Raw genomic sequence first — 23,619 nt, 5'->3', positions numbered from 1 at the left:
CTCAGCAACATCCTACAACCTTTTGCTGTGGCCAAGATCTGGGTGAGAGTGGTCACTGCTCCAGCAGGTCCACACAGAGCTGCCACACTTAGCCCAAGCCACCTTCAGCAAGCTGAAGGCCTCTGGAATGTCTTGTCCTAGCTTCAGCTGCAGTGCCAGCAGCTGCTCCAAGGAATAGAGGCCCACAGCTGTTCTTTCCCCTCCTGACCAAATCATTCCTCACTTCCAAAGATTCAGGAAGGGATCCTCCAGAGGTCATCTTGTCCAACCCAGGCTGAAGTGGTGCACAAGCATCTGAAAGCCAAAGCTGCTGGGTGGGCTCCCAGCAGCACAGCACTTTGGCTCCTAACACTGAATGTGGGACTTGAAGAGTCAAGAAAAAGCACAGAAAGCACTAAAATAAAACCCCAACCCTCCAAGCCTGTCTTGTCAGACAGTGGAAACAATCCAGTGTCCCAGAAATGCCTCTGCTACCTCCTCTGAAGGATCAGAGCCACAGTCAGATGCTTGCTTCCTAAGGAAATGTGCCAGATGAAGGCATCTGCTGTCCCAAACCCTTCCTGCTCTTCTGCAGGAGCCAGGAGCAGAGGGCACACAGGAGCAGGGATCAAACAGTCCCTCCCCAGCCACTCTGGGGCAATGGCAGCTGCCTCCCCTTACACCTTTGTCTGCAGATCAACCTTCAGAGGAGCTGTAGGGAAGCCTCAGCTGATCTGCTCCTGCAGGGGAGCTCCTGACAGGTCAGCAGCAGCAGGAGGCTCCCACCTTGGGCTTTTGGAGCAGATGTTTGACCATCAATTTCCACACATCTGCCTCACCAGAGAATGGTTTAGAAGGGACCTCCAAAGCTCATCCAGTCCAACCCCTCTGCATTCAGTAGGGAACAGTCTCAACTAGAGCCCTCTCAAGCCTGACCTTGAGTATCTCCAGGGATGAGCAACCTGTTGCAGTGTTCCAGCACCCTCATGGTACAGAGCTTGTTCCTCACATCCAACCCAAATCAGCTCTGCTCTCATTCCAAACCACTGCCCTCATCCTGTCCCTGCAGGCCTTTGGGAACAGTCCCTCTGCAGCCTTCTTGTAGCACCCCCCCTCCAGGTACTGGCAGGCTAAGGTCTCCCTGGAACCTTCCCTTCTCCAGGCTGAACGACTGCAGCTCCCTCAGCTCAGCACCAGAGCAAACCCAGCAATGAATTACAGCTTGTAATGGGTGTAAAACATCCAACTGCCTCTGCTCCTTCAGCAGAACCACTCCAGGGGGATGTTTTCTGAAGGGGTGGTGCATGGGTTTTGCTCTGCATCACACAGAGAAGAGGAGCAGTGACCAACTGAAGCCAGAGACTCAGAGGACTCAGCACAAGCTGAGTGTAAACAGTGAGTAACCTTTGGAACCTCTTGCTTTGGGGTCCAGGGTTTTGTCAGCAAGTCAGAGATGCCTTTGAAAAGGTTTTGGGCAAGCTCAGAGAAGCAGCACAAAGTGCTTCAAAGTTGGTTCCCAATTGAGATGAGGAAAAGAATTGTTTTGGTTTCTTCAGGCCAGAAGCAAGGAGCAGGTTACAGAAAGAGCAACTTCAGGGCCAGACATGGAGCAGCCTTGGCTGGGAGGGGAAGTCCAGGTCTTTGTAGACTCATTTCCAGCTGCTGTCTCCCTGCTCAGAGCTGGCTTCATCAAGAGCCACAGCCCACAGTGATACCATGAAGTCCACACAGCTTCCTATGATACCATGAAGTCCACCCAGCTGCCTACCACTGTGATACCATGAAGTCCACCCAGCTGCCTACCATTGCATTCTTCCCCTTCCAAAAGGGTCAACAAGTGACATTAAGAGCAGAGTCACCAGGGCAAGGAGGACTGAGAGAAGAGAAACATTCAGAGTGGAAGAAGCTGGATTTAGAGTGGACACTAGGAAGAAATTCTTCCCCATGAAGGTGGTGAGAGACTGGAACAGGCTGCCCAGGGAAGCTGTGGAGAAGTGAAAGCCAGGTTGGATGGGACCTGGAACAACCTGGGCTAGTGGAGGTGTCCCAGCCCACAGGCAGGGGGTTGGAACTGGATGATCTTTATGGCCCTTTCCAACCCAACCCATTCCATGATCCTATGACTGTCTCTCAGAATCTCTCAGGTGCAGCCAGAGAAAGAGCCTGAAGGAAATGCTCACTCTGGAAAATGCCAGCAGAGGAAAGATTGTCCTTGAGAGCTTCCAGGGTGCTAACCCAAACACAACCTCCCTCCCACAGCAAGTACAAAGGCTTCAAACCCACCAGGGAAGACTATTCCTGAAGTGAAGGGAATTGCTGTGGCAACAAAGGCCAAATTCCATAAGCCCTTCTCCCCCCCCCCCCAAGTTCTTTGGGAAGTGCTGATCACATCCACAGGCTCTGGAGGCAGCAGCAGCTCCTGTTAGGGCCACAGGATGCAGCAGAACTCAGCCAGCACAGAGCATTTCTATAGAGATTACAATTCCAGGTCACATCTTAATTGCCATGGAGCTCCAAAGCAAAGCTCCCCAGCACCCATGGTGACAACTGGAACCTCTCACTGAGCTAAAGCCAAGAGCCAGCACTGAGCTGTGAATTATCCTGCAGGTAACAGAGGATGATTGATGAAGGCTTGAAAAGAAAACACTTCAGGGAAGTTTCCTTCTGCAGCAAAGTTACCAGCTAAAGAAAAAGCAAGAAACCCCAAATCATAGCTAAGCCAGGACCCAGCTGCTCCCTACTTGCCCTTCCAGCATGCCCCAAATTCAGGCTGGAAGCAATAAACTCTTGGGCTGTGAAAGGCAAATTTAGGCTGAGGAGATGGAGTTCATAGATGTGGTCATTTCTAACTCGAGGCAAAAGGGAAGTCAGGTCAGGAAGAGCAAAATGCACTCAAAACAAACTCCTCTCTTGCAAAGTGGGGTCCAGTTTTCACACCTTGGAGCCTTTGGGCTTCCAGGAGTAAGTGAAAACATCCTCTCTGCTGAACTTCTCCCCTAGGGAAGCACTTTAGAGCCCGTATCAGGAGCTGAATGGCCTCATGTGCCTTCAGAGCACAACCCTCCCGAGGAGCCTGGGCCCTGCTGCAGGGGCCACCTCCTCAGGGGGTGTAATTTAATCTCAGGAGCTCAGCCAGCCCTGGGCCTCTCTGCCCAGAGCCAACATGGAGGCTGCCAACAGCAAGCCAGGGAGGGGTCTCCCAAAGTGTGAACACCTTCTGAACCCAGCTAAAGCAGCACCACAGCAACCAGCCCACAGCAGGCAGGCAGGCAGCACCCTGGGCCCCACCACGACTCACAGGATGAGTTAGGTTGGAAGGGTCCTTTAAAAGCATCCATTTCCAATCCCCTGCCATGAGCAGGCAGGGACAGCTCCCACCAGCACAGGCTGCTCATGGCCTTATCCAACCTGGCCTGGAACACCTCCAGGGAGGACACAACCACAGCCTCCCTGGGTAGCCTCTTCCTTTGCAGTGAGGTTGGGAACGGGAAGAAGCCTTCAGCAGCTGAGCCTAGCTGAGAGCTGTCCCTGCTCACAACAGGCAAGTTGGAGCACCTGAGCTCTGAGCTCCCTTCCAAGCTGAACCCTTCCAGGATTGATGATTAAACCACAACAGCCCCCAGAGAAAGTTCAACCCCCAGCAACTCCTCTGCCTTCACTCCAAGTCCTGCCCCAACAGGGTGCTGAGACAGGTTACCCAGGGAGGTGCTTCAACCTGCCCTCCCAACCCCTCCAGGGAAGGGCACATCCAAAACCTCCCCGGGCAACCCATTCCAGGCAAAGCAAAAGCTTAACCCCTGCCGTCTCCCAACCACTTCCCCACGCCCCCAGGGGGCACCGGCGGCACCCACCTGGCGATGGGGCTGCGGCTGACGGAACGCTTGGCGCCGAAGGGGCTGCTGGAGCGGCGGCGGCTGTAGGGGCTGGGGGACCTGCCGCTGTAGGAGCCGCTGCCTCGCTCGTAGCTGGACGAACGCCTCCTGCTGTAGGGACTGATGGACCTCTGGCGCCGGCTGTAGGGGCTGGGCGAGCGGGCGTTGGACTGGTAAGCCACAGGCTCCTTGTAGGGAGGGCTGATGGAAGGGCGGCGTGAGGAGCCGCCGGGGCTCTTCCTGTAGGGCTCGTAGTTGCTGGAGGTGTGGGAGCGGGGAGGGCTGAGGTCGTATTCTTGGATGTAGGAGGCTCCCGAGGGGCTGTCGTCCAGTTTCGGGCTGTCAGACCATTTCCTATGGGGACTCCTGGATTTCCTCTTGGGGCTGTCAAGGGTTTTGTAGCTTTTCGGAGCGTCCCTTTTGCGGTGGCTTTTGCTGCGCTCCTTGTGGCCGGATTTGAGCTCCCGATCCTTCCTGGATTTCTCCTTGTGAGCCTTGGCCGAGCGGGACTCCTTGTTGCTGGTCTTGGAGGACAAGGACTTGGGACGCTCCTCGCTCTCCAGGAGTCTCTTGGAGGATCCAGACACCCTGTCCTTGCCGGAGCCGGACCTGCTGGATGCCTCCAGGCTCTTTTCTAACTTCCTTTCTTTCTCAGCCTGTTTGCTCTTCATCAGCTCCCGGACGCGTTTGTGCTGGTGGTGCCGATGCTTCTGCAGCCTCTCGCTCCTGTCCTTCCTCTCCTCGTTCTCCCTCCGGTCCAGTTTGAGAGCGACATCATCCGAGAAGGTATCCGAATCCGAACTGATGTCATCGTACTCCACCAGGGGCTTGATCATCGCGCCCAAGGGGGGCCGCCGTCTCCTGGGCCGCCAGCGGCGACTCCTTGGAGTGCCTGGACTTGTGCCTCTTGTGCCTGGAAGCCAACCGGTGCCGCTCCTTGCTGTTGGAGCTGCCGCCGCCAGGCCCGTGCTGCGAGGACCCCCCGCCGCCCCCATCCTTCTTGCCCCCATGTCTGTCCGGGTTTGGCATTCCTCCTCCACTGTGCTGGGCAGAGGGGAGGGGGGGAAGCCTCCGAGACCCTCACACCTCAGACGGCCTCAGCGCCCCGCTCCGCGCACCATTCACCCCGGCCTCGGCCCTCCCTGCCGCCAGCACCCCCCTCCTACATGGGGAGCGGGGCAAGGAGCGCGGCCCCGCCGGGCCCCGGAGGCGGCGGAAGGCGGGGAGGGGGGAGGGCAGGAGACGGGAAAGGGCCCCGGCCTCACCGCCTCATCCGAGGGGCCCAGGCCCTGAGGGCAGCGCGGCGGCGGCGGGGGCGCCCCGGGAAGGCGGGGCCTGGGCCCGCGATCCCTCCCCGCTCCCTCAGCACCGGCCGCCCGGGGGCTCCGCTCGGATCCTTCAAAGGGAAGGCCCGCAGGCCTCGCCCGCCGCCCGCTTCCCCCGCCCGGCCCGGTGCGGCCCGGCCCGGCCCCGCCGCCGCCGCCGCCCCCCGCTCACTTCCCAAAGCGAAACGGCTCCGCGTCCGGGGGGGGGGGGGGGGGGGGGGGGGAAACCGCCAACTCTCGCGAGAGGCGCCCGGGTCTCGCGAGAACGCCGCCGCCCCGCCGGCTGCCGCCGATCCCGCGAGACTTGGCGGAGGAGAAGCGCGGGGGGGGGGGGGGGGGAGCCGCAGCGCTGCCAAATCTCGCGAGAGCTGCGGCGCCGCCGCCGCGCGCGGGCCGATGACGCTCCCGTCCGGCCGCCGACGTTACGGGCAGCGCCGAGCGGGGCCGCGGCGCCCTCCGGCACAGCTCCCTGGCGGCGATGCCGGCCCTTCGGCGCCGCGCAGCCGGGGCCCGCCTCACTTCCCTGCCGCTCTCCGCCTCGCCCCGGCCGTTAGCGCGTCGCTGCTGGGCGCTGGAGCTGAGCGCGGCCGGTACCGAGCGGCGGGAGGGCTCCGCGCACGGCGCTTGAAGGCAGCAGGGGCGGAGAGGGAGGGCGGAGCCGGGGCGGGGCGGGGGGGCGGAGCCTCGGGGCCACAAGCTCCGCCCATCCCGCCAGCGCGCGCGCGCGCGCTCTCTCTCCCTCCCCCCCACACCTCTCGCGAGGTTTGGCCGCTCTCGCGAGGCTTCGCCGCTCTCTCTCGCGAGATTTGGCGGCTCTCTCGCGAGAGGTGCGCAGCGCAGCCGCGGCCGGGGGGGATGGCGGCGGCCGCCGGCTCCGTGTGAGGCTGGCACGGAGCGGCCCGGCCGCGGCTCAGCCTCCCTCCGCCTCCCTCCTGACCCGCACCGCTCCCGGCCCGCCCTGACGCCGGCCCCTTTCCTCCCGAGGCATGAAGGCGGTACCGGGCAGCGCCGAGGGTGAGTGGCCGGCGGAGGGGTGAGGCCTGGCGAGACTGAATCGGCTCTGGCTAAGGTCTGTGGGTAGCCCAGGGCCCAGGCCCGGCCAGCAGGGGTGTAGGAAGGGCAGGTCCTGTCTCGCCAACCTGAGCTCCTTTCGTGGGCAGGTTCCTGCCTGGTGAGTGTGGGGCAGGGGTGGATGGAGCCTGCCTGGGCTGCAGCAAAGCCTTTGGCGCTGTCTGCCACAACAAGCCCCTGGCACAGCTGGCAGCTCCTGGCTTGGAGAGATTCGCTCTGTGCTGGATCAAGAACTGGCTGCAGGGCTGGGCCCAGAGAGTGGTGGTGAATGGTGCCACATCCAGCTGGCAGCTGGCACCAGTGGTGTGCCCCAGGGAGCAGTGCTGGGCACAGTCCTGTTCAACATCGTTATTGATGATCTGGAGCAGGGCATTGAGTCCATCAGCAGTGAGTGTGCAGCTGGCACCAAGCTAGGAGCAGTGTGGAGCTGCTGGAGGGGAGCAGAGCCCTGCAGAGGGACCTGGGCAGGCTGCATGGGTGGGCAGAGGCCAAGGGGAGGAGGCTGAAGAAGGCCAAGGGCAGGTTCTGCACTTTGGCCACAGCAACCCCAAGCAGCACTGCAGGCTGGGGCCAGAGTGGCTGAGAGCAGGCAGGCAGAGAGGGCCCTGGGGGTGCTGTGAGAGAGGAGCTGCAGAGGAGGCAGCAGTGCCCAGGTGGGCAGCAGAGCCAATGGCAGCCTGGGCTGGCTGAGGAGCAGTGTGGGCAGCAGGAGCAGGGAGGTTCTTGTGCCCCTGTGCTCAGCACTGCTCAGGCCACCCCTGCAGTGCTGTGCCCAGCTCTGGGCTCCTCCATTGCAGAGAGCTGCTGAGGTGCTGGCAGGTGCCCAGAGCAATGCAGCAAGGCTGGGGAGGGGCCTGGAGCAGAGCCCTGTGAGGAGAGGCTGAGGGAGCTGGGGGGGTGCAGCCTGCAGCAGAGGAGGCTCAGGGCAGAGCTGATTGCTGCCTGCAGCTGCCTGCAGGGAGGCTGTAGCCAGGTGGGGTTGGGCTCTGCTGCCAGGCCCCCAGGGCCAGAAGAAGGGGCCCCAGGCTGAAGCTGTGGCAGGGCAGGCTCAGGCTGGATGTGAGGAGGAAGTTGCTGGCAGAGAGAGTGATTGGCACTGGAATGGGCTGCCCAGGGAGGTGGTGCAGTGCCCATGGCTGGAGGTGTTGAGGCCAAGGCTGGCTGGGGCACTGAGTGCCATGGTGTGGTTGGTTGGGCAGGGCTGGGTGCCAGGCTGGGCTGGATGAGCTTGCAGCTCTCTTCCAGCCTGGTTGATTCCATGATTCTCTGACTCAGTCAGTTACAGCTAAGGTCTGTGGAATCACTTAAGGGCAGGAAGCCTTTTCCCTGTGGCTGCTCAGCTGTTGGCTGCGTAACGCTCCCGGCGCTGCCTCAGCTCCTTTGTGCTGCTCTCCCTGACAGAAACAGAGAAGCTGAACAAGATGAGCACCCTCCTGGAGAGGCTCCACGCCAAGTACAACCAGAACAGGCCTTGGACAGAGACCATGAAGTTAGTTCGGCAGTTCATGGTGAGGATCTCGGCAGGAGGGGCTCTGGAGCTGCTCTGGACATCACTTCCTGCCTGCTTGCTTGCATCTCTGCACCAAACCCTGCCCGTGGCACTGGGGTTGGAACTGGATGATCCTCGTGGTCCCTTCCAGCCCTGACTGATTCTGATTCTATGATCTCCTCCAAGTGCTTTTCTCTTTGTTCAAGCCTTGGCTGCCTTCTGGGCTGGGCTGCTTCAGATGTGGCAGTTCAGACACCCCACAGGGGGCAGGGCAGGGAGTGATATCCTTCCCCCTCTCTGTCTGAGCTGCCTTTACCTTTAATTACAGCCTCCCTCTCTATCACCTCATTACCACGGTGTGGCTGGCAGCTCAGCACCAGGGAAAGGAGCAAGCTTGGGGCTTCAGCCCAAACCACTCTGCTGCTTGCTGCTTGAGAGTGCTGTGAAGCCATTTGCTGCCTGTCTGTGGGTTCTCAAGACTCTGCTTTGGCTTAGTCAAGCCTGGGTTTGAAATCTGAGTCTCTGGGTGGGGGGAGAAAGGAGCAAGAGACAGAGGAGAGCAACAGCAAAGGCTGCTGTGTGGGTTGTGGTGGTGAAAGTTTGCCTGTCTGGTTGTTTCTCTGTCATCTGTCACATCATTCTTAGCTTCTGCCTATTAAAAGCTTGCTGCAGTCTGCTCCTCCAGATGAGCAAGCTGCCTAAAAGAAATGAAATCAGTCCCAGGCCTGCCTCTGTCACCTGTTCTCCTCCAGGAATCAAAGTCAGGATGGCATTTGGGGAGGAAATCTAATCTGTGTTTAATTACCTGCCTGAGCCTCCCTTGGCTGCATCAAGACTTTGCAATAATTCCTTCCCTCCTGCTGAGTGAGGCACTAAAAGGACCTTTTTTCTTCTCTCTGGCTAAGGAAAAGCGAGTGGTGATGAACTTAGGGGGGCACCAGCACCTGGTGAGCTGCCTGGAGACTCTGCAGAAGGCTCTGAAGGGTGAGTACCATCCATGGGGCCTGCACACTCTGCTGCCTCTGGAAATCCACCACCACCTCAGGAGGTGGAGGAGGAGTGGCTGGAGAGCAGCCCTGAGGAGAGGGACCTGGGGGTGCTGCTGGAGGAGAAGCTCAGCAGGAGCCAGCAGTGTGCACTTGCAGCCCAGAAAGCAACCAGAGCCTGGGCTGCAGCAGCAGCAGTGTGGCCAGCAGGGCCAGGGAGGGGATTCTCCCTCTCTGCTCTGCTCTGCTGAGAGCCCACCTGGAGTCCTGCATCCAGCTCTGGAGCCCCTGGGACAAGAGGGCTGTGGAGATGCTGGAGAGTGTCCAGAGCAGGGCCAGGAGGATGCTCAGAGGCTGCAGCAGCTCTGCTGTGAGCACAGACACAAAGAGTTGGGGCTGTGCAGGCTGCAGCAGAGGAGGCTCCCAGGGGACCTTCTTGTGGCCTGCCAGGATCTGAAGGGGGCTCCAAAAAAGCTGGGGAGGGACTTTTGAGGCTGTGAGGGAGTGGCAGGAGTGGGGGGGATGGAGCAAAGGTGGAGGTGGGGAGAGTGAGGCTGGAGGTGAGGAGGAAGTTGTTGAGCAGGAGAGTGGTGAGAGGCTGGAATGGGTTGCCCAGGGAGGTGGTTGAGGCCCCATGGCTGGAGGTGTTTGAGGCCAGGCTGGCTGAGGCTGTGTGCAGCCTGCTCTAGGGTAGGGTGTCCCTGGGCATGGCAGGGGACTTGGACTGAACAACTCCAGCTCCCCTCAGCTGCTCCTCTCCAGACCCTTCCCCAGCTTCATTGCCCTTCTGCACCCACCCCAGCCCCTCAGTGTCCTTCTGCCCACTTCAGTGCAACCTTTCTGCCTTTCCTGGCAGCAGCTGCAGGAAGCTCTCAGGGCTGTTTTTGAGCTCAGCCTTGCTCCCCTTGTCCTTCCTCTTCCTTGTTGAAGGGGCTGTTGAGCCTGGAGAAGAGGAGGCTGAGAGGAGACCTCATTGCTCTCTACAGCTCCCTGAGAGGAGGCTGGAGCCAGGTGGAGGCTGGGCTCTGCTCTCTAGTCTCAGATGGCAGAAGAAGGGGAAATGGCCTGGAATTGTGCCAGGGGATGGTTAGGTTGGAGATGAGGAAAGGTTTTACTGCCAGAGTGGTCAGGGATTGGCACAGGCTGCCCGGGCAGGTGGTGCAGTCCCCAGCCCTGGAGGTGTTCCAGAAACTCCTGACAAGGTTTGGTTTGCTCTGTGCAGATTCTCCTGCCTGCCTGGCAAGCAGGTGTCAGCAGATGCTGGGGGAGGTGCCTTGAGCTTGGGTTGGATGCTGCTGTCTTTGCTCTGAGGCCGTGCTGGGTTGCTCCACTCACTCCTGCTCCTCTGCTCTCTCCACCCAGTGTCTTCTCTGCCTGCCATGACAGATCGCTTGGAGTCCATAGCCAGGCAGAATGGGTAGGTCTCCTCCTCCAGGCACTTTGCCTGTGCCCACCATGCCACTCCCTGCTTGGGAGGGTGTTTGAGTTGGGTTTGGTGGGCACCTCCTGGCAGCTGTTGTCCTTTCCTGCCTGCAGCCTGGGGTCTCACCTGAGCGCCAACGGCACCGAGTGCTACATCACCTCAGACATGTTCTACGTGGAAGTGCAGCTGGACCCCTCTGGGCTGCTGTGTGATGTCAAAGTGGCTCACCATGGGGAGAACCCTGTGGTAGGTATGGGCTGCTGCAGCTGGGGGCAGTGCTCTGGTGGGCTTGGAGCTCTGCAGAGTTCTCCCAGGCAACCAGCAATGGAATGAAGGGACACAGCCTCCAGCTGTGCCAGGGCAGGGTCAGGCTGGAGAGTGATTGGTGTCACAGAGAGAGTGGTGGTTGCAGCTGCTGCTCTCCACGTTGATGTCCTTCTGTGTTCCTTCCTTTTCAGAGCTGTCCAGAGCTGGTGCAACATCTGAGGTGAGCCATGGGTTGTTTGCTGCATTTTCTGACTGTTCTCTTTGCAGTAGTCATCTGCTGCTGGTTTCATAGCATCCCAGAGTGGCTCAGGGTGGAAGAGATCCCAGAGCTGAACTGCTCCATCTTGCCGTGCCCAGGGACAGCTCTCAGCAAGGCTCAGCTGCTCAAGGCCTCATCCAGCCTGGCCCTGAACAGCCCCAGGCAGGAGGCAGCCACAGCCTCCCTGGGTAGCCTGGGCCAGGCTCTCACCACCCTCACACTCAACAACTTCTGCCTCAGCTCCAAACCATTCCCCCTTGGGCTGGCTCCAGACCCCCTCAGCAGAAGTCTCTCTGCAGCCTCCCTGCACTGGCAGCAGCTCTGAGGTGTCCCTGGAGCCTTCTCCTCTGCAGCTCCCTCAGCCTGTGCTCACAGCAGAGCTGCTCCAGCCCTTGGCCACTTCTGGCCTCCCTCCAGCATCTCTGTGCCCTCCTTCTGCTGTGACAGCAGAGATGGAGGCAGCATTGGAGGTGAGCTCTGAGCAGAGCAGAGCCCAGGGGCACAATCCCCTCTCCTGCCCTCTGCCCACACTCCTGGCTGCAGCCAGCACACAGCTGCCTGCTGGGCTGCAGGAGGGCACTGCTGGCTCCTGGGGAGCTGCTCAGCACCCAACACCCCAAAGGCTCTTCCTTGAGGGCTGCTCTCAACCCACTCTGCACCCAGCCTGGATTTGTGCCCATTCACTCAGGCTGGGTCATTGACAGGACCCATTTAATAGCTTTCAGGTAGCAGAACTCTTTTCTGCCACGACTTAGTGTCTCTGTTCATGTAGCTTCTGAAACCCAAACCTTAACATGGCAAAGGTTTGGATCCAATTTACTTTTTTTTCTCCTTCTCTTCTTCAGAGAGAAAAACTTTGATGAGTTTTCAAAGCACCTAAGAGGCCTGGTGAACCTTTACAAGCTGCCAGGTGACAAGTGAGTGTTCTCTGCATTTACCTCCAGCCACAGAACTGAGGTGAAACCAATCCACAAGCTCTTGGGTCTGGGTTCTCCAGAGATGGAGACTCCAGCACCTCTCTGGGCAGCCTGCTCCAGGGCTCAGCACCCTTCAGTTCCAGAAGCTCTTCCTCATGTTCCACTCTGTGCCCATTGCCCCTTGTCCTGGCACTGGGCACCACTGGCAGCAGCCTGGCCCCATCCTGCTGCCACCCACCCTTGAGGGATTGCTCAGCACTGCTCAGACCCCCCTCAGGCTGCTCTTCTTTAGGCTCCACAGCCCCAACTCAGCCTCTCCTCCTCACAGAGCTGCTCCAGGTGCCCTCAGCATCTCTGCAGCCCTTTGCTGTGCCCTCTCCAGCAAGTCCCTGCCCCTCTTGACCTGAGCAGCCCAGAACTGGACCCAGCACTCCAGACACAGCCTCCCCAGGGCAGAGCAGGAGAGGAACCTCCCTCAGCCTGCTGGCCACACTCTTCTTACTGCACCCCAGGATGCCCTTGGCCTTCTTGGCAGCCTTTGCTGTGCCCTCTCCCTGCCCTTTCCATTCTCTGACAGTTTTGTCTCTTTCTTTTCCCCCCAGCAAACTCAAAACCAAGATGTATTTAGCTCTGCAGTCCCTGGAGCTGGACCTCTCCAAGATGGCAGGGATGTATTGGTAAGGACCCCTCCAGGCTTTGGGGTTTCCTGCTGCTTTGTTCCTGCTGCTGCACTTTGCCTGGTTCTGATCATGCTGTGGGGCCAGGAGGACCTCAGCTCCTCTGCAGTCTGACCTCAGGGCTCAGAAGTGCAGTGCTGAGGCTACAGAAGGCCTCTGCTAGCAATAGGATGAAAAAGAATCATGGATTCATGGAATGGTTTGGATTGAAGTGACCTAAAGCTCATCCATTCCAACTCCCTTGCAGTCAGCAGGCACAGCCCCAGCCAGAGCAGGATACTCAGAGCCCCAAACACCCTGAGCTGGAATGATTCCAGGCATGGGGCAGCTCTCACCTCTCTGAGCACCCTGGGCCAGGCTCTCCCCACCCTCAGTGTGGAGAATTTCTGCCTTCTCTCCACTCTGAATCTCCTTCTTTGGATTCAAACCACCCCCACCTTGGCCTGGCACAGCAGGCTGTGGCTGCCTCCTCCCTGGGGCTGTTCCAGGCCAGGTTGGATGAGGCCTTGAGCAACCTGGGCTAGTTGAGAGGTGTCCCTGCCCATGGTTGGGAATTGGAACAGCTGATCCCTGAGGTCCCTTCCAGCCTGAGCTCTCCTGGGGTGGTTATTTCTATATGACTGTTTGTTGAACTAAGCTCTTAACACATAAACTTTGGCTTCTGCTCTGGCTTCCTGCAGGCCCAAAACTGTCTCTCTTTTCAGGCAGGCCACCAATGCCAACCCCTTGGACAAGATCCTTCATGGCAGTGTTGGCTACCTCACCCCCAGGAGTGGAGGTATCATCATGGAAGAGTTCAGAACTCAAAAGGATTCAAACAACTTCCTTCAGGGTTCCTTTTGTTGTAGATTCCATCCAGTGGGTTGGGGTGGGAGGGACCTTAAAGGTCATCTAGGTCCAGCTGGCATCATGTTAGCAATGGACAATGCTCATTAAAGGAGGTCTGGGATGAAGTGGTTGAGGATTTGGAAGTCTCCCACGGTGCAGAAGCCAACTTTGCTCCAGGAGGCCACCCAGGGTGGGTTTATGGCTGTGGCTGTGCTCTTGAAGGCACAGAAGAGCCCTTGGGTGGTGCACTGGCAGCAGTGTGGTGTGTGGGGGTGCCCAGCCTGTGTGGGCACAGAGCTGGGTGGTGGTTGGGGTCACTCCTAGCATCAGGAGCCCTCAGAAGCTGTCCCCTCTCTCCCTCTAGGGCTGCTGATGAACCTCAAGTATTATGTCTCACCCTATGACCTGTTTGAGGATGGCACTGGAGCCCCTCTTGTCCTGCATGAGAACAGTGGTAGGTGGACTTGGGAAGCTGCTGGGGGTTACTGCTGCTGGCAGGAGGGAAGAAAGCAGAATTCCAGCAGTCTGCTGGCACTGGGGAATGCAGGAAAACTATGGGATGGCCTAGAGAGAGCTCAGGGAGTCATGGAATGGCCCAGGTTGGAAAGGAGCTCAGAGATCATCTACCTCTACCACAGGCAGGGACAGCTCTCAGCTGCTCCAGGCCTCATCCAACCTGACCTTGGACACCCCCAGGCAGGAAGCAGCCACAGCCTCCCTGGGCAGCCTGTCCCAGGCTCTCACCATGCTCACACTCAACAACTTCTTTCTCAGCTCCACTCTGACCCTGCTCTGCCTCAGCTGAATGAGAACAGACTGCCCAGGGAGGTGTCCCAGAACCCTGTGGCCCTGGCCCTTGGGCATATGGTTCAGTGGCCATGGTGGGGTTGGGTTGCTGGTTGGACCTGGATGATCTTGGAGCTCTTTTCCAACCCAAACAACTCCATGAAAGGTCTTTGAGGGAGTCTGCATCAGAGCCCTGCTGGTGCAAGCAGCCTGTGGTGACAAAGGTGAAGCCCAAGCTGGCTGCTGAGGGCAGTTTGGTGTCTCCACCACAGGGGCAGTGACCTCCTCAAGCCTCTGTTTGGTTCTTTTCCCTCATGGTTTTTTCTTCTCTGGGCTCCTCCTGCAGTTCCTCGCTCCCTGGGCATGAATGTGGCAGTGACAGTGGAGGGGACCTTGGCCATGCACAAGCTGCCAATTGCTCCCCTGATCATGGGCTCCCACCCCGTGGACAGCAAAGGGTAAGTGAAGGGCACATCTGCCAGGCCCTGCTGGCAGCTCTCCTCTGCTGCAGTCAGATCAGGCTGCAGGAGGTCACAGCAGTGCACAGGACACTTAGGAGCTGCCTTGGAGCCAAGAAACAGAGATTGTCCCAGAGCCCTGGAGCTGGTTGGCTTGGAAAAGCTCTCTGAGATCCAACCCAGCATCACCATGGCCACCAGACCATGGCCACAAGGTCCTGAAGCACCTCCAGGGATGAGGACTCCACCACCTCCCTGGGCAGCCTGTGCCAATCCCTGACCACTCCTGCAGGACAAAAAGTGTTCCTCATGTCCAACCCAAACCTCCCCTGGTACAACTTGAAGCCACTTCCTCTCCTATCACCTGAAAGAGAGGAAAACCAGCCCCTACCTCACTGCCACCTCCTCTCAGGAGCTGCAGAGAGCACACTGAGGCCACTGACCTGCTCCTGAAGAGTTCACTTTTCAGAGGTCACAGTCACAGAGTCCCAAACTGGTCTGGGTTGGAAGAGACCTTAAAGAACATCTTGTTCCAACCTCCCCTGCCATGGGTAGGGACACCTCCCACCAGCCCAGGTTCCTCAAGGCCTCATCCAGCCTGGCCCTGACCACCCCAAGCAGGAGGCAGCCACAGCCTGCCTGGGCCAGGCTCTCACCACCCTCACACTCAACAACTCCTTCCTCAGCTCCACTCTCCCCCTGCTCTGCCTCAGCTCCAAACCATTCCCCTTTGGCTGGCTCCAGACCCCCTAAGCAGAAGTCTCTCTGCAGCCTCCCTGCAGGCTCCCTTCAGGCACTGGCAGCAGCTCTGAGGTGTCCCTGGAGCCTTCTCCTCCCCAGCTCCCTCAGCCTGTGCTCACAGCAGAGCTGCTCCAGCCCTGGGCTCAGCTTTGTGGCCTCCTCTGGCCTCCCTCCAGCAGCTCTGTGCCCTCCTCCTGCTGTGACAGCAGAGCTGGAGCAGGACTGGAGTTGGTTGCTCAGCAGGGCAGAGCCCAGGGCCCAGGAGGCAGAGTGGTGCCCTGAGCTCCTGCCCTCTCCTCCCGACCCTGTGCAGGACTCCATCCTTCTCCTCCATCACCAGTGCCAACAGTGTGGATTTGCCAGCTTGCTTCTTCCTCAAGTTCCCTCAGCCCATCCCAGTCTCCAGAGCCTTCCTCCAGAAGCTGCAGGCCTGCACAGGTGGGTTCCAGGCTGCCAGGGAGACACTGCCCAGGCTGTGGCAATCACCTCCTGCTGCTTTTCAACCTGGCCTGGGGCAGTCAGAGCAGCTCCAGACATCCTCCAGCCCAAGCCCCATGCCAGGGCAGGTCACACAGGAGCACATCCAGCTGGGGCTGGAAGCTCTGCAGAGACTCCAGCACCTCTCTGGGCAGCCTGCTCCAGGGCTCTGCCACCCTCCCACTGGCAAAGCTTCTCCTGCTGTTGAGGTGGAACCTCCTGGCTTGCAGCTGGTGCCTGCTGCTCTCTGTGCTGCCCCTGGGCACCACCAAACAGAGCCTGGCACCTGCACCCTGACACCCACCCCTCAGAGCAAGTCCTCTCTCAGGCTGCTCCTCTGCAGGCTAAGCAGCCCCAGGGCTCTTCAGCCTCTCCCCACAGCAGAGAAGTTCCACTCCCTTCATCATCCTCACAGCCTCCACTGGGCCCTCTCCAGCAGATCCCTTCCTGGCTTGAACTGGAGAGCCCAAAGCTGGACTTAGAATTCCAGATGTGGCCTCACTATGGCAGAGCAGAGAGGGAGGAGAACCTCCCTTGACCTACTGACCACACCATGGTTGCTCTCATGGCCTCAAGTCCCTCAGGACTCTCTGCTCTTTCCAGCACAACCTGGACAAGGCTTCCCTTTCCTGAGCAGTGCCATCTCTGCCAGGTGCCATCACTCTCTGCCATCTTCTGCCCTCAGGTATCCCTCTGTTTGACACCCCAACGACCTTTGTCCCCTTGTATGAGCTGATCACCCAGTTTGAACTCTCCAAGGAGGCTGATCCTGGCCCTCTGAACCACAACATGCACTTCTATGCAGTGAGTACCTTGGCACAGCCCAGAGGCTTCCACTCCTGAGGGCATTTCAGCTCTTTTCAGGTGGTTTTTCAGCTGTGATGAGGAAAAAGATTGGTGCAGAGCAGTAGAATTCAGCTCAGGCATTGCCCACAGTAATTAGCAAAATTAGTTAATGAAATAACCCAGGGCTGCTGGGGTGCAGCTGCAGGAGCAGCAGGGCAGGGTGGGGCTGAGCCTCCCCAGCCTCTCTCCCTTCTTTCCCTTCCAGCTCTGCCTGAGTCAGTCACTCTGGGACAGGTCTCAGCTCAGTGCCTGAGCCCCTGGCAGCTGCTGAGGGTTTCCCTCGGGCTCAGAAGGGTTGGCAGCTGCCTTAGTGGGGGCAGGGAGCACTGAGAGAGTGGGGAGGCCTTGGGAGGGACCTCCAAAACTCAGCCAGTCCAAGCCCCCTGCCAGGGCAGGGCCACCTGGAGCAGGGCACACAGCAGCACATCCAGGAGGCCTTGGCAAGGCTCCAGGCAAGGAGACTCCACAGCCTCTCTGGGCAGCCTGCTCCAGGGCTCCAGGTCCCCCACAGGCACAAAGATTCCCCTCCTGTTCCCATGGCACCTCCTCTGCTCCAGCTGCCACCCACTGCCCCTTGCCCTGCCCTTGGGCACCCCTGAGCACAGCCTGGCTCCAGCCCTGCACAGCTGCAGCAGGAGGAGTGAGGGCAGCCTCAGGCTCCTCTGCCCCAGCCTGCCTCAGCTGTGCTCCCAGGAGATGTTCTCTGCCTGCAGCAGCTCTGTGCTTCTGGGCTGGGCTCTTCCAGCAGCTCCCTGAGCTCCTCCTTGAGCTGAGGGTCCCAGAGCTGGACACAAGCTTCCAGCTGTGGCCTCAGCAGGGCAGAGCAGAGGGGCAGGAGAACCTCCCTAATGGCATCACTGCTTCTGAGGAGCCAAAATGCTGTTCTGCTTGCTCAGACTGGAAGGAAGGGACTCTGCTTTCTGTCATTCCCAGCCAGGAAGGTGCTTTGGCACCACCTGGCCCCATAAGGGACCTGGATTTTGCCTCCCAGCTGTCTGTTGCTGCCTTGTCCCCGGCAGCAGCTGGACTAAAGCAGGAACTCTTTGTCAGGCTCTTCCAGGCCAGCAGCACTGTTACTTTCTCAACAAAGATGCTCCTCTCCCAGATGGAAGAAGCCTTCAGGGGACTCTGCTCAGTAAAATTGCCTTCCAGCACCCTGGCAAGGTTCCTCTCATCCTCAACTTGATCAGGCACCAGGTTGCCTACAACACTCTGATCGGCAGCTGCGTCAAGAGGACTGTGCTCAAAGAAGGTGAGGGGCTTGGGGGGGGGTGGGGAAGAAACCCTGGGGGAGGTTGCCCAGGGGGAAGAAGAAGAAATGAGGCTCCTGTTCTTTGTTTTGTTTCCTGTCCATCTCTCTTGAGGGGTTGGGGCCTCTGGCTCAGCTCCTCTGCTCCCTGACCTAGCAGTTCCTGGAGGGTGTTCAGAGACTCGCAGGAGGGGTTGGGTTGGAAGGGACCTTCAAGCTCAGTCAGTTCCAGCCCCCTCCCATGGGCAGGGACAGCTCTCACATGTACAGGCTGCTCAAGGCCTCATCCAGCCTTGAACACCTCCTGGGAGGGGGAATCCACTCTGGGCAACCTATACCAGGGTCTCCCTATCCTCGCTGGCAGGAATTTCTTCCTCCACTCTCACTCTGCCCTCTCCCAGCTCCCAGCCATTGTCCCTCCTCCTGGCACTCCAAGCTCTTGTCCAGAGTCTCTTCCCAGCTCTCCTGGAGCCCTTTCAGGTACTGGAAGGCTGCTCTGAGATCACCTTGGAGCCTTCTCCAAGTAGAACTGCCCCAGCCTGGAGAAGAGTCTGGGTAGACCTTAGAGCAGCCTTCCAGTGCCTGAAGGGGCTACCTGGAGAAGAAGAGCTGGGAAAGGACTTTTGGCAGAGGCTGGGAGTGGCAGGATGAGAGCTGATGGCTTCAAACTGGGAGAAGCTGGATCTGAATCAGACATGAGGAAGAAATTCCTTGCCATGAGGGAGGTGAGGCCCAGGAACAGGCTGCCCAGAGAAGCTGTGGAGGCTTCAAGCCTGGAAGTGTTGCAAGCCAGGCTGGGGGGGGGGGGGCCTTGAGCAGGCTGCTCGAGCAGGAGCTGTCCCTGCCCGTGTCAGGGGGTTGGAATGAGAAGATCTTGAAGGTCTGATCCTCTGTCTTGCAGATTCTCCTGGGATCCTGCAGTTTGAGGTCTGCCCTCTCTCTGACTCCTGTTTCAGTGTCTCCTTCCAGCACCCTGTGAACGACTCCCTGGTCTGTGGTAGGTGGGCACAGCAGGAGCAGGGGCATGCTCTGGGGGCTTCCCTTCCACTGCAGCCTGGATTTTGATCTCTTGCCAACCCTTTCTGCCCTGTAGTGGTGATGGATGTGCAGGACTCCACTCATGTGAGCTGTAAGCTCTACAAAGGCCTCTCAGATGCTCTGATCTGTACTGATGACTTCATTGCCAAAGTGGTGCAGAGGTAAGCAAAGGCTTTCTGTACCCCCCAGACCATGCAGCTGGGCCCTGGGGTCTCTCTCCCAGCAGTCCTGGGAGGGTCTCTCACTCCCACCTCTCCCTGGGGGTCTCTCTCTCCCAGCAGCATTGGAGCCTTTCTCTCTGGGCAGGAGTTCTGGGAGTGGACAGAGAGGAAAGTTTGGAGCTCCATCAAAGATTCCATTCCAGGCACTGAACTGTGGCTGCTTATTTTTGAGTGCATGCCCAAGGTGCCAGCCTGTGGATGCCTTCTGCTGCAATTGGTGCCTTTCTGAGCCCTGTCAGGTGTGGCAGAGCTCTCTGCAGTTGGCATTTGCAGAGGGCTTTGCTCAAGGCTCCTCCAGCCCAACCACTCTTCAGCACACCTCCCACCTGCCCAGGTTCCTCAAGGCCTCATCCAGCCTGGCCTTGGCCAGCCCCAGGCAGGAGGCAGCCACAGCCTCCCTGGGCAGCCTGGGCCAGGCTCTCACCACCCTCACACTTAACAACTCCTTCCTCAGCTCCACTCTCAGCCTGCTCTGCCTCAGCTCCAAACCATTCCCCCTTGGGCTGGCTCCAGACCCCCTCAGCAGAAGTCACTCTGCAGCCTTCCTGCAGGCTCCCTTCAGGCACTGGCAGCAGCTCTCAGCTGCTCCTGGAGCCTTCTCCTCTGCAGGCTGCACACCCCCAGCTCACAGGGTGTTAGGGGTTGGAAGGGACCCAAGGAGATCATCCAGTCCAACCCCCCCTGCCAGAGCAGAACACCCAATCTAGCTCAGGGCACACAGGAACACATCCTGATAGGCCTGGAAAGGCTCCACAGAAGGAGACTCCACAACCTCTCTGGGCAGCCTGTGCCAGGCCTCTGGGACCCTTCCAGTCAAGAAGCTCTTCCTTGTGCTGAGCTGAACCTCCTATGCTGCAGCTTCCACCCATTTCTCCCCAGGGAGCAGTGAGCAGAGCCTGTCCCCCCCTCTCCTGACCCCCAGCCCTCAGGTGTTTAGAAACATTGATTAAATCCCCTCTCAGTGCTCTCTTCTCCAGACCAAAAACCTCCCTCAGCCTCTGCTCACAGCAGAGCTGCTCCAGCCCTGAGCTCATCTTTATGGCCTCCTCTGGCCTCGCTCCAGCAGCTCTGTGCCCTCTTCCTGCTGGGAACACCAGAGCTGGAGGCAGGGCTGGAGCTGGGACCTCAGCAGAGCAGAGCCCAGGGGCAGAATCCCCTCTCTTGCCCTCCTGCCCTGTCCCAGCCCCCTCAGCCCGCAGCGACCTCTCCGCCTCATCTCTTGCAGGTGCATGTCCATTCCTGTCACCATGAGAGCCATCCGTAGGAAGGCAGAAACCATCCAAGCAGACACCCCAGCCCTGTCCCTCATTGCAGAGACAGTAGAGGACATGGTGAAGAAAAACCTCCCCCCAGCCAGCAGCCCAGGGTACGGCATGACCACAGGCAGCAACCCCCTGAGCGGTACCACCACCCCGACCAGCACCTTTCCCGGGGGGCCAATCACCACTCTGTTCAACATGAGCATAAGCATGAAAGAGAGGCACGACTCAGTGGGCCACGGGGAGGACTTCAGCAAAGTCTCTCAGAACCCAATCCTCACCAGCCTGTTGCAGATCACAGGCAGCGTTGGCTCTACCATCGGCTCCAGCCCGACCCCTCCCCATCACACCCCACCGCCGGTCTCCTCCCCGGCCAGCAACACCAAGAACCATCCCATGCTCATGAACCTCCTCAAAGAGAATCCCCCTCAGGATTTCTCCACCCTTTATGGCAGCAGCCCTCTGGAAAGGCAGAACTCATCCTCTGGCTCCCCTAGGATGGAAGTGGGGCCTGGGGGGAGCAAGCCCAAGAAAAAAAAATCCCGGCTGCCTGCCGACAAACCCAAACACCAGACTGAGGATGACTTCCAGAGGGAGCTCTTCTCCATGGACGTCGACTCCCAGAACCCCATCTTTGACGTCAACATGACTGCAGACACCCTGGACACCCCTCACATCACCCCAGCCCCCAGCCAGTGCAGCACTCCCCCTACCACCTACCCCCAGCCCCTCGCCCACCCCCAGCCCAGCATGCAGCGCATGGTTCGGCTCTCCAGCTCCGACAGCATCGGCGCCGACGTCACCGACATCCTCTCTGACATCGCCGAGGAGGCCTCCAAGCTGCCCAGCGCCGCCGAGGATTGTCCTCCCATCGGCACCCCGGTGAGAGACTCTTCCAGTTCAGGCCACTCCCAAAGTGCTCTCTTTGACCCTGACGTGTTCCAGCCCAACCCCACCGAGAACCCTTACACCGACCCTGCCGACCTGATCGCCGACGCCGCCGGCAGCCCTGGCAGCGACTCCTCCAACCACTTCTTCCCCGACGGGGTCGACTTTAACCCCGACTTGCTCAACAGCCAGAGCCAGAGTGGCTTTGGGGAGGAGTACTTTGATGAGAGCAGTCAGAGCAGAGACGCTGATGACTTCAAGGGTTATGCCTCCCAGGCTCTGACCACCTTGGGGGTGCAGGTTTTGGGGGCGGAGGGGGGGGGACAGTAAGTTCAAGGGGAGCAGCCAGTCCGACACGGTGGATTTCAGCATCATTGCTGCTGCCAGCAAGGCCCTGGGGTCCTCTGACATCATGGAGCATCATGGTGGGGCTCAGAGCCCCCTGCTCAACGCAGGGGATTTGGGGAAGGAGAAGGCTCAGAAGAGGGTGAAGGAAGGGAATGGCTCCGGGAGCAGCATGGCAGGGCCCAGCCTGGATGGGAAGCCAGGGAAACGCAGCAGGACCCCATCCAGCGATGGGAAAAGCAAAGAGAAGCTTCCCAAGAGGAAGAAGCAGGAGACTGATGGGAAATCCCCATCCCACAGCTCCTCCAACAGGCCCTTCACACCCCCGGCGAGCACCGGCGGCTCCAAGTCTCCCGGGAGCTCCGGTAGATCTCAGACTCCTCCCGGTGTGGCGACTCCTCCCATTCCCAAAATCACCATTCAGATCCCCAAGGGCACAGTGACTGTGGGCAAACCTTCCTCCCACGGCCAGTACAGCAGCAGCGGCTCCGGCACCTCCTCCAGCAGCAAAAGCCATCACAGCCATTCCTCCTCCTCCTCCTCCTCTTCTTCCTCCTCCACCTCAGGCAAGATGAAGAGCAGCAAATCAGAAGGGTCTTCGGGCTCGAAGCTCAGCAGCAGCCTCTACTCAAGCCAAGGTGGCTCCAGCTCGGGGCAGTCCAAGAGCTCGGCGCAGGCCGTGGGCAAGCCTGGGTCCTCCCCCATCACCAAGCACGGCCTCAGCAGCGGCTCCGGCAGCGCCAAGATGAAACCTCAAGGGAAGCCTTCGTCCCTTATGAACCCTTCCATGAGCAAACCAAACATCTCTCCCTCTCACTCCAGACCCTCAGGAGGCTCTGACAAGCTTGCATCTCCCATGAAACCTGTCCCGGGGACACCTCCATCATCGAAAGCGAAGTCACCTATCAGTGCGGGCTCTGGAGGCTCCCACATGGCTGGGACTGGATCCAGCTCCGGTATGAAATCCTCTTCGGGAATGGGCTCCTCTGGGTCTATGTCACAGAAGCCACCTCCTTCCTCAAATTCCTCAACAGCATCTTCATCCTCCTTTTCATCTAGTGGCTCTTCCATGTCTTCATCTCAAAACCAGCACGGCAGCTCCAAGGGGAAGTCTCCGAGCAGGAACAAGAAGCCATCTCTGACCGCGGTCATCGACAAGCTCAAGCACGGCGTCGTCACCAGCGGCCCTGGGGGAGACGACCCCATGGATGGGCAGATGGGACCCACTTCCAACCCTTCCAGCCATGCCATGTCCTCCAAACACAACATGTCTGGAGGTGAGTTCCAGGGCAAACGTGAGAAGAGCGACAAAGAGAAATCCAAAGTCTCTGTGTCCGGAGGCTCTGGCGACTCCTCCAAGAAGGCTTCCGACTCCAAGAGCGTCGGCAGCACCGGGGTGGCCAAAATCATCATCAGCAAACACGACGGTGGCTCCCCCAGCATTAAAGCCAAAGTAACCCTCCAGAAACCTGGGGAAGGAGGTGGGGAAGGCCTGAGACCTCAGATGGCTTCATCCAAAAGCTATGGGTCCCCTCTGATCAGCGGCTCCACCCCGAAGCACGAGCGCTGCTCCCCCAGCCACAGCAAGTCCCCTGCCTACACCCCGCAGAACGTGGACAGCGAGAGCGAGTCAGGGTCCTCCATTGCAGAGAAGTCCTACCAGAACAGCCCCAGCTCTGATGATGGCATCCGGCCCCTGCCTGAGTACAGCTCTGAGAAGCACAAGAAACACAAAAAGGAGAAGAAGAAAGTCAAAGATAAAGATCGGGACCGGGAGAGGGAGCGGGAGAAGGACAGGGACAAGAAGAAGTCTCACGGCATGAAGCCCGAGAGCTGGTCCAAGTCTCCCATCTCTGCTGAGCAGTCTCTGTCCATGAGCAGCAGCACCATGCTGGCAGCAGAGAGGCCTTCCAGGGCCAGCCCCGAGTTCCTGATTGGGGAGGAAGATGATGACCTGATGGACGTTGCTCTGATTGGCAATTAAAGTGACTGGGTGCTGGCCCAGCGAGCTGGGTGCTGGCCCTGGTGGCTTCTGGAGGTGGGCAGAGAGGAAGCATCCATCCTAAACCTGCCACCTGAGCTTCTGCAGAGAAGGGTTGGAAGAGGAGGAGAAGACAAACCAAAAGTATTCCCAAGGTTCTCCAAAGGCCAAGCAGAGAAGTGGGCAGTGCCAGTGGGCAGTGCCAGCTGGGCACGGCATGGGGGTCCTGCCCCACCG

The 23,619-nt window shown here is 59.2% G+C and overlaps 2 protein-coding genes across 2 annotated transcripts in view; one reads left to right on the top strand and one right to left on the bottom strand.

Annotated features, from left to right (window-relative positions):
• Positions 1-5,339, bottom strand: part of CDK12 (cyclin dependent kinase 12) — a 34,135-nt gene extending 28,796 nt beyond the window's left edge. The window contains 2 exon segments of the mRNA XM_064174032.1: positions 3,831-4,699; positions 4,701-5,339. Of these exon segments, the coding sequence (XP_064030102.1) occupies positions 3,831-4,699; positions 4,701-4,880 (1,049 nt within the window). The 5' untranslated portion in view covers positions 4,881-5,339.
• A 651-nt stretch (positions 5,340-5,990) lies between these two features.
• MED1 (mediator complex subunit 1) lies at positions 5,991-23,414 on the top strand. The gene is given in 18 exon segments (XM_064174031.1): positions 5,991-6,190; positions 7,649-7,755; positions 8,642-8,720; positions 10,085-10,139; positions 10,259-10,391; positions 10,604-10,632; positions 11,517-11,588; positions 12,191-12,265; positions 12,970-13,043; positions 13,458-13,547; positions 14,226-14,337; positions 15,392-15,516; positions 16,241-16,359; positions 17,452-17,653; positions 18,552-18,647; positions 18,744-18,849; positions 20,135-21,371; positions 21,373-23,414. Coding segments are annotated over 18 exon segments (4,752 nt in total). The 5' UTR covers positions 5,991-6,162; the 3' UTR covers positions 23,386-23,414.
• Positions 23,415-23,619: the final 205 nt, after the last annotated feature.

This window comes from Pogoniulus pusillus, chromosome 40 (assembly GCF_015220805.1).
Source record: "Pogoniulus pusillus isolate bPogPus1 chromosome 40, bPogPus1.pri, whole genome shotgun sequence".
NCBI classification, from domain to species: Eukaryota; Metazoa; Chordata; class Aves; order Piciformes; family Lybiidae; genus Pogoniulus; species Pogoniulus pusillus.
Note: the sequence above shows the minus strand (reverse complement) of the source record. Positions and strands in the feature narration are given on the sequence as shown.